Genomic DNA, 12,086 nt, shown 5'->3' with positions numbered 1-12,086 from the left:
TTATCAGGCAGAACAGCAAACCAACAGGCTCCAGACCTCGTTGGCTAAGAGTTGAGTACCCCTGGTATAGCATATGATGTCGTTTCCTCCACCCCCCTCCAAATTATTTGTATTTTTATGTCGTTCACTACCCTGTACAGTAGGTAGGCGAATAGACATTCAAGTCTGCCAATAAACCTCAGAAGAAGGCTTCCTTCCCATACCGGAAGTGACGGCATCAAACTGCTGCCATCAAAACAGGCTGAGTTGAAAGCAAGACAATCTAAACCATCTTTGGTCAAAAGGTAAACATGAGAACACATCGGAGGGAAACGTCACACATACGATATGATTAAAGTTGATTAAAAGCATCAAGGTAGATCATAAATGCGCATCTAGCCAAATTATAATCGCTTTGTAGCTAGCTCCACATGGATCGCTAGCTAATCTAGCTAGTTAACGTTAGCTGTTGTAACGTATTTGTTCGAACGTTACCTATATCAGAACGGTTTATATAGACCTTTAAAAAAGGCCAAATCATACGTTAAGTGTTTTTTCAAATCATACGTTAAGTGTTTTCTAAACACGTGAATGAGCGTGCTCACGATGGAAATATAATGCAGAATGAGAAAAGACGGGCTGCGAGCGTCAGATTCTATTTTTCTCGCGTCTACGCGGAGCAATGCTGGGAAAATTAACGGTTAAATTGCCAGAAAATACTTTTTGTCCATATAGTGGTTCCAACGAATTGCATGGTATAGTGTAGCTTTGGGACACAACATCGGGGTTCTGTATTGGTTGGACTCCCTGAGTTGTGCATATAACGTTAGTAGTTCTGGTGGCTGGCGACGGAAAATAACCCTACCACAATATAGCTGGCTACACAAAAGCATATGTATAGTCTCTAGGAACTCCATTTACCAGACGTAAATTGAAATGTGACCCTCACTATCAAATAAACGTCTGAATCCAAAACGTTGTCCGAACCGCACCATATTCCTGCTCTGTAGACAGTGGTAGGACGTGCGTGGTCTAATGACAACCCACTGTATAACTCAACAGGAACATGGCGCTGTTCTGACAAAAATGGGACACAGACGTTCATTTGATAGCGAGGGTCACATTTCACTTTACTTTCGGTAAATAGTTCCTAGAGCTTATACATGCATATGCCTTTGTTGACAGAAAATGCTTTTTTTGTGTGTGAAGCCGGCTATATTGTGGTACGTTATTTTCTGTCGCCAACCACCAGAATGACGCAACCAATACAGACTCCCGATGTTGTCCCAAAGCGATAGTTGATGGAATCAAACGGTTTATCCTCATCAGCTGTGATAAACGTTGATCTCAGGCAGCTGCATAGCCATAGCAGGAGATTTATCCGCCAACCTTTTCTTGGCGATACTTTCATCGTTCTCGATTAGGAGAGGCACCATTCTCTTAAATATTTGTGTCCAGTTGCAGCGGGAACGATTGAATTCATAAAATGCTCCCGTTATTAAATACATGTTTTGCTCCATAAATGTGTTCACCGCCATCTTTTCTATCTCTGATCTGCTCTCATTGAACGAGCCAGGTGAGTGTCATTCAAAGTGACGTTTGATTGGTGGATTAATTAACGAGCCAGGTGGGTGTCCACCAATCAAGCGTAGACTCACCCGACTCCGCTCAATGAGAGATGAGGAATAGACAAGATGGCCGCGTTTACATTGTTGGATTACTTCTTGGAGCAAAATATTAAATGTAATAACTAAGTGTTTTCAAAATTCAAACATTACCCCAGCAACTGGACACGTATGCTTATAAGACAACGGTGCCTCTCCCATGCTGACCAAACAGGACTCGCGCATGTTGATTTTGTACCCCTACACCAGACACGATCAGGACACGCAGGTTGAAATATGAAAACAAACTCTGAACCAATTATATTAATTTGGGGACAGGTCGAAAAGCATTTTAGACATTTATGGCATTTTAGTTAGCTAGCTTGCAGTTGCTAGCTAATTTGTCCTATTTAGTTAGCTTGCTGTTTCTAGCTAATTTGTCCTATTTAGTTAGCTTGCTGTTGCTAGCTAATTTGTCCTATTTAGTTAGCTTGCAGTTGCTAGTTAATTTGTCCTATTTAGTTAGCTTGCTGTTGCTAGCTAATTTGTCCTGGGATATAAACATTGGGTTGTTATTTTACCTGAAATGCACAAGGTCCTCAACTCTGACAATTAAGCCACAGATAAAACAGAATCCCTTTCTCCTTCCTAAAGGCTTATTTTTCTTCTTTGGACTTTATATGGTGGTTGGCAACCAACTTTACAGCATTACTACAACCTACCGGAGTGTGGACCTAAGTTTATCTTTCAATCACCCACGTGTGTATATGCTCCTAAAAACCAATGAGGATTGGCAGGTAGGCTCGTGGTTAGAGCGTTGGACTTGTAACTGAAAGGTTGCTAGATCGAATCCCCGAGCTGACAAGGTCAAAAACTGTCGTTCTGCCCCTGAACAAGGCAGTTAACCCACTGTTCCCCAGTAGGCCGTCGTTGTAAATAATAATTTGTTCTTAACTGACTTGCCGAGTTAAATAAAGGTGAAAGAGGATGCAGGCGTCCGGTCAGCAGGTAAGAGAGCAGGAAGAAAGTATCGCCAAGAAAAGGATGATGGAAGAATCTCCTGCTATGAAGCTGTTATCAACGGTTATCACAGCTAATGAGGATAAACCGGTTGATTCAACTGTTACTAGGCCGTCATTGTAAATAAGAATTTGTTCTTAACTGACTTGCCTATGTAAAAGTAAGGTTAAATAAGCTAAGGTTTGTCAGTCAAATAGGCTCCATATTTGAAAACAATGAAAGCCTGATCAAATTGTTCGATCATAAGAAATGACTGGAAGTCTAAGGAGACTGCTAGCTGTTCCTGTAGACTTCGTCATTGCCCTACTGCAAGTTAGCGTTGGCTAGTTAGCATTGGCTCGCGAAACTATACCTCTAACTGATTTCATACTGGACGCAGGACCATAAACATGGTCTCCACAAGTCCGTTTATCTCTGGGGAAGTAAAGAAACTCATTGCCAAAATCCTGAACTATTCCTTTAAATATCAGCTGATAATGACATGAAATTACAGATGAGTGTTTTGATGTATACATCTTTTTTTACAGGTACTCTAAAGTCCTGCCATTGACTGCATTGTCGTTGTTGCCACACGAGCAGGACAATATGAATCCGCTCAGTTCAGAGAAGGAAACGTTGATTGATGAAATTGAACAGAGTTTATTCACTTTAACCGAGGACAATTTACGTTACCTGTGTGAACGTCATGGCAACGATGGCTCTGAAATTAAAGGGATGAATCATCGCTTATTAAGGCGTAAAGTCATGGAGGAAATGTGGGACAATACGGAGTCAATGAAATCAGAGGAGCAGGGAATGTCTTGGTTAGTCCAACTGAAAGACGACATCAGAAGGATGCTGGAGGATGCTAGTGGTGCACCAATGAGTCCCAGCCAGTCCGATGATGATGCTGTAGACTGTGACGAAGAATGCGACAAGGAGGACAGCGATTGGTTGCCTAGCAATGGACTGAAGGTGGAGCACTTGAGTTCCAGCCAATCCGATGATGACGCTGCAGACTGCGATGAAGAATTGGACGTGGAGGACAAGTATTGGTTGGCTAGCGATGGGCTAGGGGCAGAGTCAGATCCGGAGAGGCACACTCCAGACCAGAGAGTAAGAGACATGAGTATTTATTTTTCCAGTCATAAAATGTGTGTTTCAGTCTTTCCTTGATAAATCTCATCCTTGATTCCTTGTCCTCAAATCAGTTTGTTGGTTGCGAAACACGCATTTTCAGATATTAATTGCAGGTGCAGCGAAATACTGTTCCAACAGTAATAAGATATGAAAAATAATTAAGAAATTAAGAAATATCAGAACGTGCAATGTCAGAGGCAGGAATTTGATGTGTGTGTGTGTGTGTAAAAATGCATACATACAGTACCAGTCAAAAGCTTGGACACCTCCTCATTCAAGCGTTTTTCTTTATTTGTGCTATTTCTCCTACACTGTAGAATAATAGTGAAGACATCAAAACTATGAAATACCACATATGGAATCATGTAGTAACCAAAAAAGTGTTAAACAAATCAAATTATATTTTTGATTCTTCAAAGTAGCCACCTTTTGCCTTGATGACAGCTTTGCACACGCTTGGCATTCTCTCAACCAGTGTCACCTGGAATGCTTTTCCAACAGTCTTGAAGGAGTTTCCACATATGCTGAGCACTTTTGGGCTGCTTTTCCTTCACTCTGCGGTCCAACTTATCCCAAACCATCTCAATTGGGTTGAGGTCGGGTGATTGTGGAGGCCAGGTCATTTGATGCAGCACCCCATCACTCTCCTTCTTGGTCAAATACCCCTTACACAGCCTGGAGGTGTGTTGGGTCATTGTCCTGTTGAAAATCAAATGATAGTCCCACTAAGCGCAAACCAGATGGGATGGCGTATCGCTGCAGAATGCTGTGGCAGCCATGCTGGTTAACTATGCCTTGAATTCTAAATAAATCACAGACAGTTTCGCCAGAAAAGCACCCCCACACCTCCTCCTCCATGCTTCATGTGGGAACCACACATGCAGAGATCAACCGTTCACCTAATCTGCGTCTCACAAAGACACAGCGGTTGGAACCACAAATCAAAAAATTTGGACTAATCAGACCAAAGGACAGATTTTTACCGGTCTAATTTTCATTGCTCGTGTTTCTTGGCCCAAGCAAGTCTCTTCTTATTGGTGTCCTTTAGTAGTGGTTTCTTTGCAGCAATTCAACCATGATGTCCTGATCCACGCAGGTCTCCTCTGAACAGTTGATGTTGAGATGTGTCTGTTACTTGAACTGAAGCATTTATCTAGGCTGCAATTTCTGAGTCTGGTAACTCTAATGAACTTATCCTCTGCAGCAGAGGTAACTCTGGGTCTTCCTTTCCTGTGGCGGTCCTCATGAGAGCCAGTTTCATCATAGCTCTTGATGGGTTTTATCGACTGCACTTGAAGAAACTTTCAACATTTTTGAAATTTTACGGATTTGACTAACCTTCATGTTTTAAAGTAATGATGGACTGTTGTTTCTCTTTGCTTATTTGAGCTGTTCTTGCCATAATATGGACCTGGTCTTTTACCATATAGGGCTATCTTCTGTACACAACACAACTGATTGGCTCAAACGCATTAAGAAGGAAAATTCCACAAATTTACTTTTAACAAGGCACACCTGTTGATTCAAATCCATTCCAGGTGACTACCTCATGAAGCTGGTTGAGAGAATAGCAAGAGTGTGCAAAGCTGTCATCAAGGCAAAGGGTGGCTACTTTGAAGAATCTCAAATATAAAATATATTTTGATTTGTGAAACACTTTTTTTGGTTACTACATGATTCCATGTGTTATTTCATAATTTTGACGTCTTCACTATTATTCTACATTGTAGAAAATAGTTTAAAAAATGAAGAAAAACCCTTGAATGAGTAAGTGTGTCCAAACTTTTGACTGTTACTGTACATAATACACTGAGTATACAAAACATTAAGAACACCTGCTCTTTCCATGACAGACTGACCATGTGAATCCAGGTGAAACCTATGATCCTTTGTTAAATCCACTTCAATCAGTGTAGTTGAAGGGTAAGAGACAGCTTAAAGAAGGATTTAAGCCTTGAGACAAAGCTGAAATGTCTTGAGTCGATACGTGTTCCACCCCTTTGTTATGGAAAGCCTAAATAAGTTCAGGAGTAAAAATGTGCTTAACAAGTCACATAATAAGTTGCATGGACTCATTCCGTTTTCAATAAAAGTGTTTAACATGATTTTTGAATGACTACCTCATCTCTGTAGCCCACACATACAATTATCTCTAAGGACCCTCAGTCGAGCAGTGAATTTCAAACACAGGTTCAACCACAAAGACCAGGGAGGTTCTCCAATGAAGGGCACTTATTGGTAGATAAGTTAAAAAAAAACAGACATTTGAATATCCCTTTGAGCCTGGTGATTGTAATTAATTACACTTTGGATGTTGTATCAATACACCCAGTCACTACAAAGATACAGGCGTCCTTCCTAACTCAGTTGCCGAAGAGGAAGGAAACCGCTCAGAGATTTCACCATGAGGACAATGGTGACTTTTAAACAGTTACAGAGTTTAATGGCTGTCAAAGGAGAAAACTGAGGATGGATCAACAACATTGTAGTTACTCCACAATACTAACCTTAATGACAGAGTGAAAAGAAAGAAGCCAGTGCAGAATACAAATATTCCAAAACATGCTTCCTGTTTGCAACAAGGCGCTAATAGTGCAAAAAAAATTAATGATATATCCTGAATACAAAGTGTTATGTTTGGGGCAAATCCAACACAACACATCACTAATCCAATACAACACATCACTCTTCAAATTTTCCAGCGTGGTGGTGGCTGCACCGTGTTATGTGTATGTTTGTCATCGGCAAAGACTAAGGAGTTTTTTTTTGTTGAATAGACTAGTTTCTGGTGAGTGACCGCCGATTTAGTGTCAGTTATTTTCAGCTGTAGGTATTAATACAAGAAACGTTCTGAGCAAATAATGTCAGAAATAACACCCCCAACATGTCAGAAATAACACCCCCAATATGTCAGAAATAACACCCCCAATATGTCAGAAATAACACTTCCAATATGTCAGAAATAACATGTCAGAAATAACACCTCCAATATGTCAGAAATAACACCTCCTATATGTCAGAAATAACACCTCCAATATGTCAGAAATAACACCCCCAATATGTCAGAAATAACACCTCCAATATGCCAGAAATAACACCTCCAACATGTCAGAAATAACACCTCCAACATGTCAGAAATAACACCCCCAATATGTCAGAAATAACACCTCCAACATGTCAGAAATAACACCTCCAATATGTCAGAAATAACACCCCCAATATGTCAGAAATAACACCCCCAACATGTCAGAAATAACACCCCCAACATGTCAGAAATAACACCTCCAACATGTCAGAAATAACCCCCCCAACATGTCAGAAATAACACCTCCAATATGTCAGAAATAACACCTCCAGTATGTCAGAAATAACACCTCCAGTATGTCAGAAATAACACCTCCAGTATGTCAGAAATAACACCTCCAATATGTCAGAAATAACACCCCCAATATGTCAGAAATAACACCCCCAATATGTCAGAAATAACACCCCCAATATGTCAGAAATAACACCTCCAATATGTCAGAAATAACACCTCCAATATGTCAGAAATAACACCTCCAATATGTCAGAAATAACACCTCCAATATGTCAGAAATAACACCCCCAACATGTCAGAAATAACACCTCCAATATGTCAGAAATAACCCCCCCAACATGTCAGAAATAACCCCCCCAACATGTCAGAAATAACACCTCCAATATGTCAGAAATAACACCCCCAATATGTCAGAAATAACACCTCCAATATGTCAGAAATAACACCTCCAATATGTCAGAAATAACACCCCCAATATGTCAGAAATAACCCCCCAACATGTCAGAAATAACCCCCCCCAACATGTCAGAAATAACACCTCCAATATGTCAGAAATAACACCCCCAATGTCAGAAATAACACCTCCAATATGTCAGAAATAACACCCCAGTATGTCAGAAATAACACCCCCAACATGTCAGAAATAACACCTCCAATATGTCAGAAATAACACCTCCAATATGTCAGAAATAACACCTCCAATATGTCAGAAATAACACCCCCAATATGTCAGAAATAACACCCCCAATATGTCAGAAATAACACCCCCAACATGTCAGAAATAACACCCCCAATATGTCAGAAATAACACCCCTAACATGTCAGAAATAACACCTCCAACATGTCAGAAATAACACCTCCAACATGTCAGAAATAACACCTCCAATATGTCAGAAATAACACCCCCAATATGTCAGAAATAACACCTCCAATATGTCAGAAATAACACCTCCAATATGTCAGAAATAACACCTCCAATATGTCAGAAATAACACCTCCAATGTGTCAGAAATAACACCCCCAATATGTCAGAAATAACACCCCCAATATGTCAGAAATAACACCCCCAATGTCAGAAATAACACCTCCAATATGTCAGAAAAAACACCCCCAATATGTCAGAAATGACACCTCCAATATGTCATAAATAACACCCCCAATATGTCAGAAATAACCCCCCCAACATGTCAGAAATAACACCTTCAATATAACAGAAATAACACCTCCAATATGTCAGAAATAACACCCCCAATATGTCAGAAATAACACCCCCAACATGTCAGAAATAACACCCCCAATATGTCAGAAATAACACCCCCAACATGTCAGAAATAACACCAACATGTCAGAAATAACACCTCCAATATGTCAGAAATAACACCCCCAATATGTCAGAAATAACACCTCCAATATGTCAGAAATAACACCTCCAATATGTCAGAAATAACACCCCAGTATGTCAGAAATAACACCTCCAATATGTCAGAAATAACACCCCCAATATGTCAGAAATAACACCCCCAATATGTCAGAAATAACACCCCCAATGTCAGAAATAACACCTCCAATATGTCAGAAATAACACCTCCAATATGTCAGAAAAAACACCCCCAATATGTCAGAAATGACACCTCCAATATGTCATAAATAACACCCCCAATATGTCAGAAATAACACCCCCAATATGTCAGAAATAACACCTCCAATATGTCAGAAATAACACCTCCAATATGTCAGAAATAACACCCCTAATATGTCAGAAATAACACCTCCAAAAAATACTGCAAAGTTGGCTAGTAGCTAGAAACAAGGCAACCGTGTCTGTCGGCGCCACTGTTATCCTCCTTCTATAAATGTATTGGAGGAAAAGATTCAAGGTTTCTCCTCTTGGACTTTATCCTCCAATGTGTTTTAACAGTGTTATCCTCCTTCTATAAATGTATTGGAGGAAAAGGTTTCTCCTCTTGGACTTTATCCTCCAATGTGTTTTAAGGATGAGAGTGTCACGGGAAAGACATGTAGGAGAGTGTTTCCCACCCTGATTTGTTCCGTCTCTATTTTTATGATTTCCAGAACAAGCTTCCCACGTCACCCTCCGCCCTCCCGAAGTCCCCGGGTCGTGCCTCTCCCAGTAGCGTATTACTGCTGGGTCTGAAGAGGGTGTCCGTGCGGCTGGTCGACTGCAGGAAAATACTGGGGCGGAGTGGCCATATAATACACAAGACAGCACAGACAGGAGAGAATCCTCACAGCTCGTCTGCTGAACAACGCAATGAAACCCTCTCAGGAGACAGGCCTAGCTCTCATATCTGTGATCATTGTGGGAAGAATTTTATCACAGCAAGAAGTCTACAACTACACATACAGAACCTGAAGAGATACAGAGAGAACTTGACTGGAGAGAAACCACACGTGTGTTCTACATGCGGAAAGGGATTCAGTGAGACTGGAAGTCTTAAGAGACACCTGAGAACTCATACTGGGGAGAAACCGTATGTCTGCCATCATTGTGGGAAGGCTTGGAGTGATTCTGGAAACTTAAGGAGACACATGAAAAAAACTCACCCAGGAGAGAAGGTCATTGTGAAGAGCGTCCTTACAGGAGAGAAACCTTACCATTGCTCTTCTGACGACTGTGGGATGAGCTTCGGTACCTCACGCAAACGCAGAGTACACCAGAGAAAACATACAAGAGAGAAGCTTCGCAGCACGCCTAATGCTAAGCAACGTAAGGAACCCCTCTCAGGAGATGGCTCCCATATCTGTGATCATTGTGGGAAGAGTTTTATCACAGCACGAAGTCTAAAACGACACTTACAGTACCTGAAGAGATACAGAGAGAACTTGACTGGAGAGAAACCACACGTGTGCTCTACATGCGGAAAGGGATTCAGTGAGGCTGGCAGTCTTAAGAGACACCTGAGAACTCATACTGGGGAGAAACCGTATGTTTGCCATCATTGTGGGAAGAACTACAATGATTCTGGAAACTTGCAGAGACACATCAGGACTCACACAGGTGAGAAACCTTACCACTGCTCGGAATGTGGAAGGAATTTTCGTGAAAAAATAAGCCTTGTACATCACCGGGAAGTTGTTCACACAGAACACCCTCACCGCTGTGCTCACTGTATGAAGAGCTTCGTAAGTGCATCGAAACTGGAATCACACATGCAAACCCGGCATCCGCCAAATGATCCTCTGAAAAAACCACACGTGTGCTCTGAATGTGGAAGGGGATTCAGTGAGGCCGGCAGTCTTAAAAGACACCTGAGAATCCATACTGGGGAGAAACCGTACGTCTGTCCTCGCTGCGGTAAGGATTTTACTCAATCTGGACTCTTACAGAGACACATGAGAACTCACACGGGAGAGACACCTTACCACTGCTCGGTGTGCGGGATGAAGTTTTGTCATACAATCTCGCTAAAGCAGCACCACCTGAAGAACCACAAGGGGGAGACACTGGGTCCAGTCCGTATGCACCAAGGCCCTCTTCCATGCCCCCACTGTGGGGAGAAGTTATCTACCAAGGCTCTTCTAAAGGATCACCTGCAGAAGACCCACAAAAGCAGAGTCCACTGCCCACAGTGCGACAAGACTTTCTCCACTAAAGGTAGTTTACTAGTCCACCAGAGGAAACACACTGGAGAGAGGCCTTACCTTTGCCCTCAATGTGGGAAGAGTTTCTCCCTGACAGGGAGTTTAAAACTTCATCTCCGGATTCATGCTGGTGAGAAGCCTTACCGCTGTACTTACTGTGACAAGAGCTTCACAAGTAAGAGCCACTGCACTCTTCATCTGCGAATCCACACTGGAGAGAAACCGTACCAATGCCCTGACTGCGGGAGGAGGTTTCGTGACGGGAATGTCTTGAAAAACCACCGGCGGACCCACACAGGAGAGAAACCGTTCCAGTGCCGCTTGTGTGATAAAGCCTTTGCCCAGTGGAGCAGTCTGAAGAAACATCAGGAGACACACAGGCAAACTCCGCCTGTCTCTGTCCCAAGACTCCCTAATCCCTACCTACCACACAATCAGCATGTCCCTTATCCCTACCCACATCAGACTCCATGGTAACCTGGTGTATCACCTGTCCAATCCCTTATAGAGGGATTCCTTACGATACCCAGACAGAAAAATACCATGATTTGCGGGAAATTCACAAAATAAAATCCATAGAATAGAATAAAACATTAACACCTTCCTAATATGGAGTTGCACCCCATTTTGCCCTCAGAACATCCTCAGTTCGTTGGGGGCATTGACTCTACAAGGTGTCAAAAGCGTTCCACAGGGATGCTGGCCCATGTTGACTCCAATGCTTCCCAGTTGTGTCCAGTTGGCTGGATGTCCTTTGGGTGGTGGACCATTCTTGATACACACAGGAAGCTGTTGAGCATGACAAATTGTTGAGCATGACAAACCCAGAAGCGTTGCAGTTCTTGACAATAGGTGTAACCTGGCACCTATTACCTACCATACCCCGTTCAAAGGCACTTCAATCTTTTGTCTTGCCCATTCACCAGCTGAATGGCACACATACATGTCTCTATTGTCTCAAGGCTTAAACATCCTTCTTTAACCCGTCTCCTCCCCTTCATCTACACTGATTTAAAGTGGCTTTAACAAGTGACATCAACAATGGATCATAGCTTTCACCTGGTCAGTCTGTTATGGATATATTGTCTGTCACTGTGTATATTACATTTTTTTCTCAATCACAGTCAGATGTGATGCAGCCTGGATTCGAACCAGGTACTGCAGTGACACCTCTTGCACTGAGATGCAGTGTCTTAGACCACTGCGCCACTCGGGAGCCCTGTTTCATAAAATGGGGTTAACTTTAAAACTAGGAGAGATTCCACTCTGGAACTTTGATATGCTTATAGAGTATATTATGTACAACTATATATATATATATATATATATATATATATATATATATATATATATATATATATATATATACACACACACATACTGTGTATATATATATACTCTACCTTTCAAAAGTTTGGGGTCACTTAGAAATGTCCTTGTTT

General features: G+C 41.8%; 1 protein-coding gene across 1 annotated transcript; it reads left to right on the top strand.

Moving 5' to 3' along the window:
* The first annotated feature begins 221 nt into the window (after positions 1–221).
* LOC120043223 (zinc finger protein 665-like) lies at positions 222–11,323 on the top strand. The gene is made up of 3 exons (XM_038987872.1): positions 222–284; positions 3,131–3,698; positions 9,115–11,323. The coding sequence occupies exons 2-3, from the start codon at positions 3,189–3,191 to the stop codon at positions 11,119–11,121; spliced, it is 2,517 nt and encodes an 838-aa protein (XP_038843800.1). The 5' UTR covers positions 222–284; positions 3,131–3,188; the 3' UTR covers positions 11,122–11,323.
* The last annotated feature ends 763 nt before the right edge of the window (positions 11,324–12,086 follow it).

This window comes from Salvelinus namaycush, unplaced genomic scaffold (assembly GCF_016432855.1).
Source record: "Salvelinus namaycush isolate Seneca unplaced genomic scaffold, SaNama_1.0 Scaffold88, whole genome shotgun sequence".
NCBI classification, from domain to species: Eukaryota; Metazoa; Chordata; class Actinopteri; order Salmoniformes; family Salmonidae; genus Salvelinus; species Salvelinus namaycush.
The sequence above is the reverse complement of the archived record's forward strand: the minus strand, read 5'-3'. Positions and strand labels throughout refer to the sequence as shown.

Excerpts from the sequence above, each read along its gene's own strand:
- LOC120043223 (XM_038987872.1), top strand. The coding sequence starts at position 3,189 with ATGAATCCGCTCAGTTCAGAGAAGGAAACGTTGATTGATGAAATTGAA. Across the intron at positions 3,699-9,114 it reads GGCACACTCCAGACCAGAGA|AACAAGCTTCCCACGTCACC; the intron begins GTAAGAGACATG and ends TATGATTTCCAG.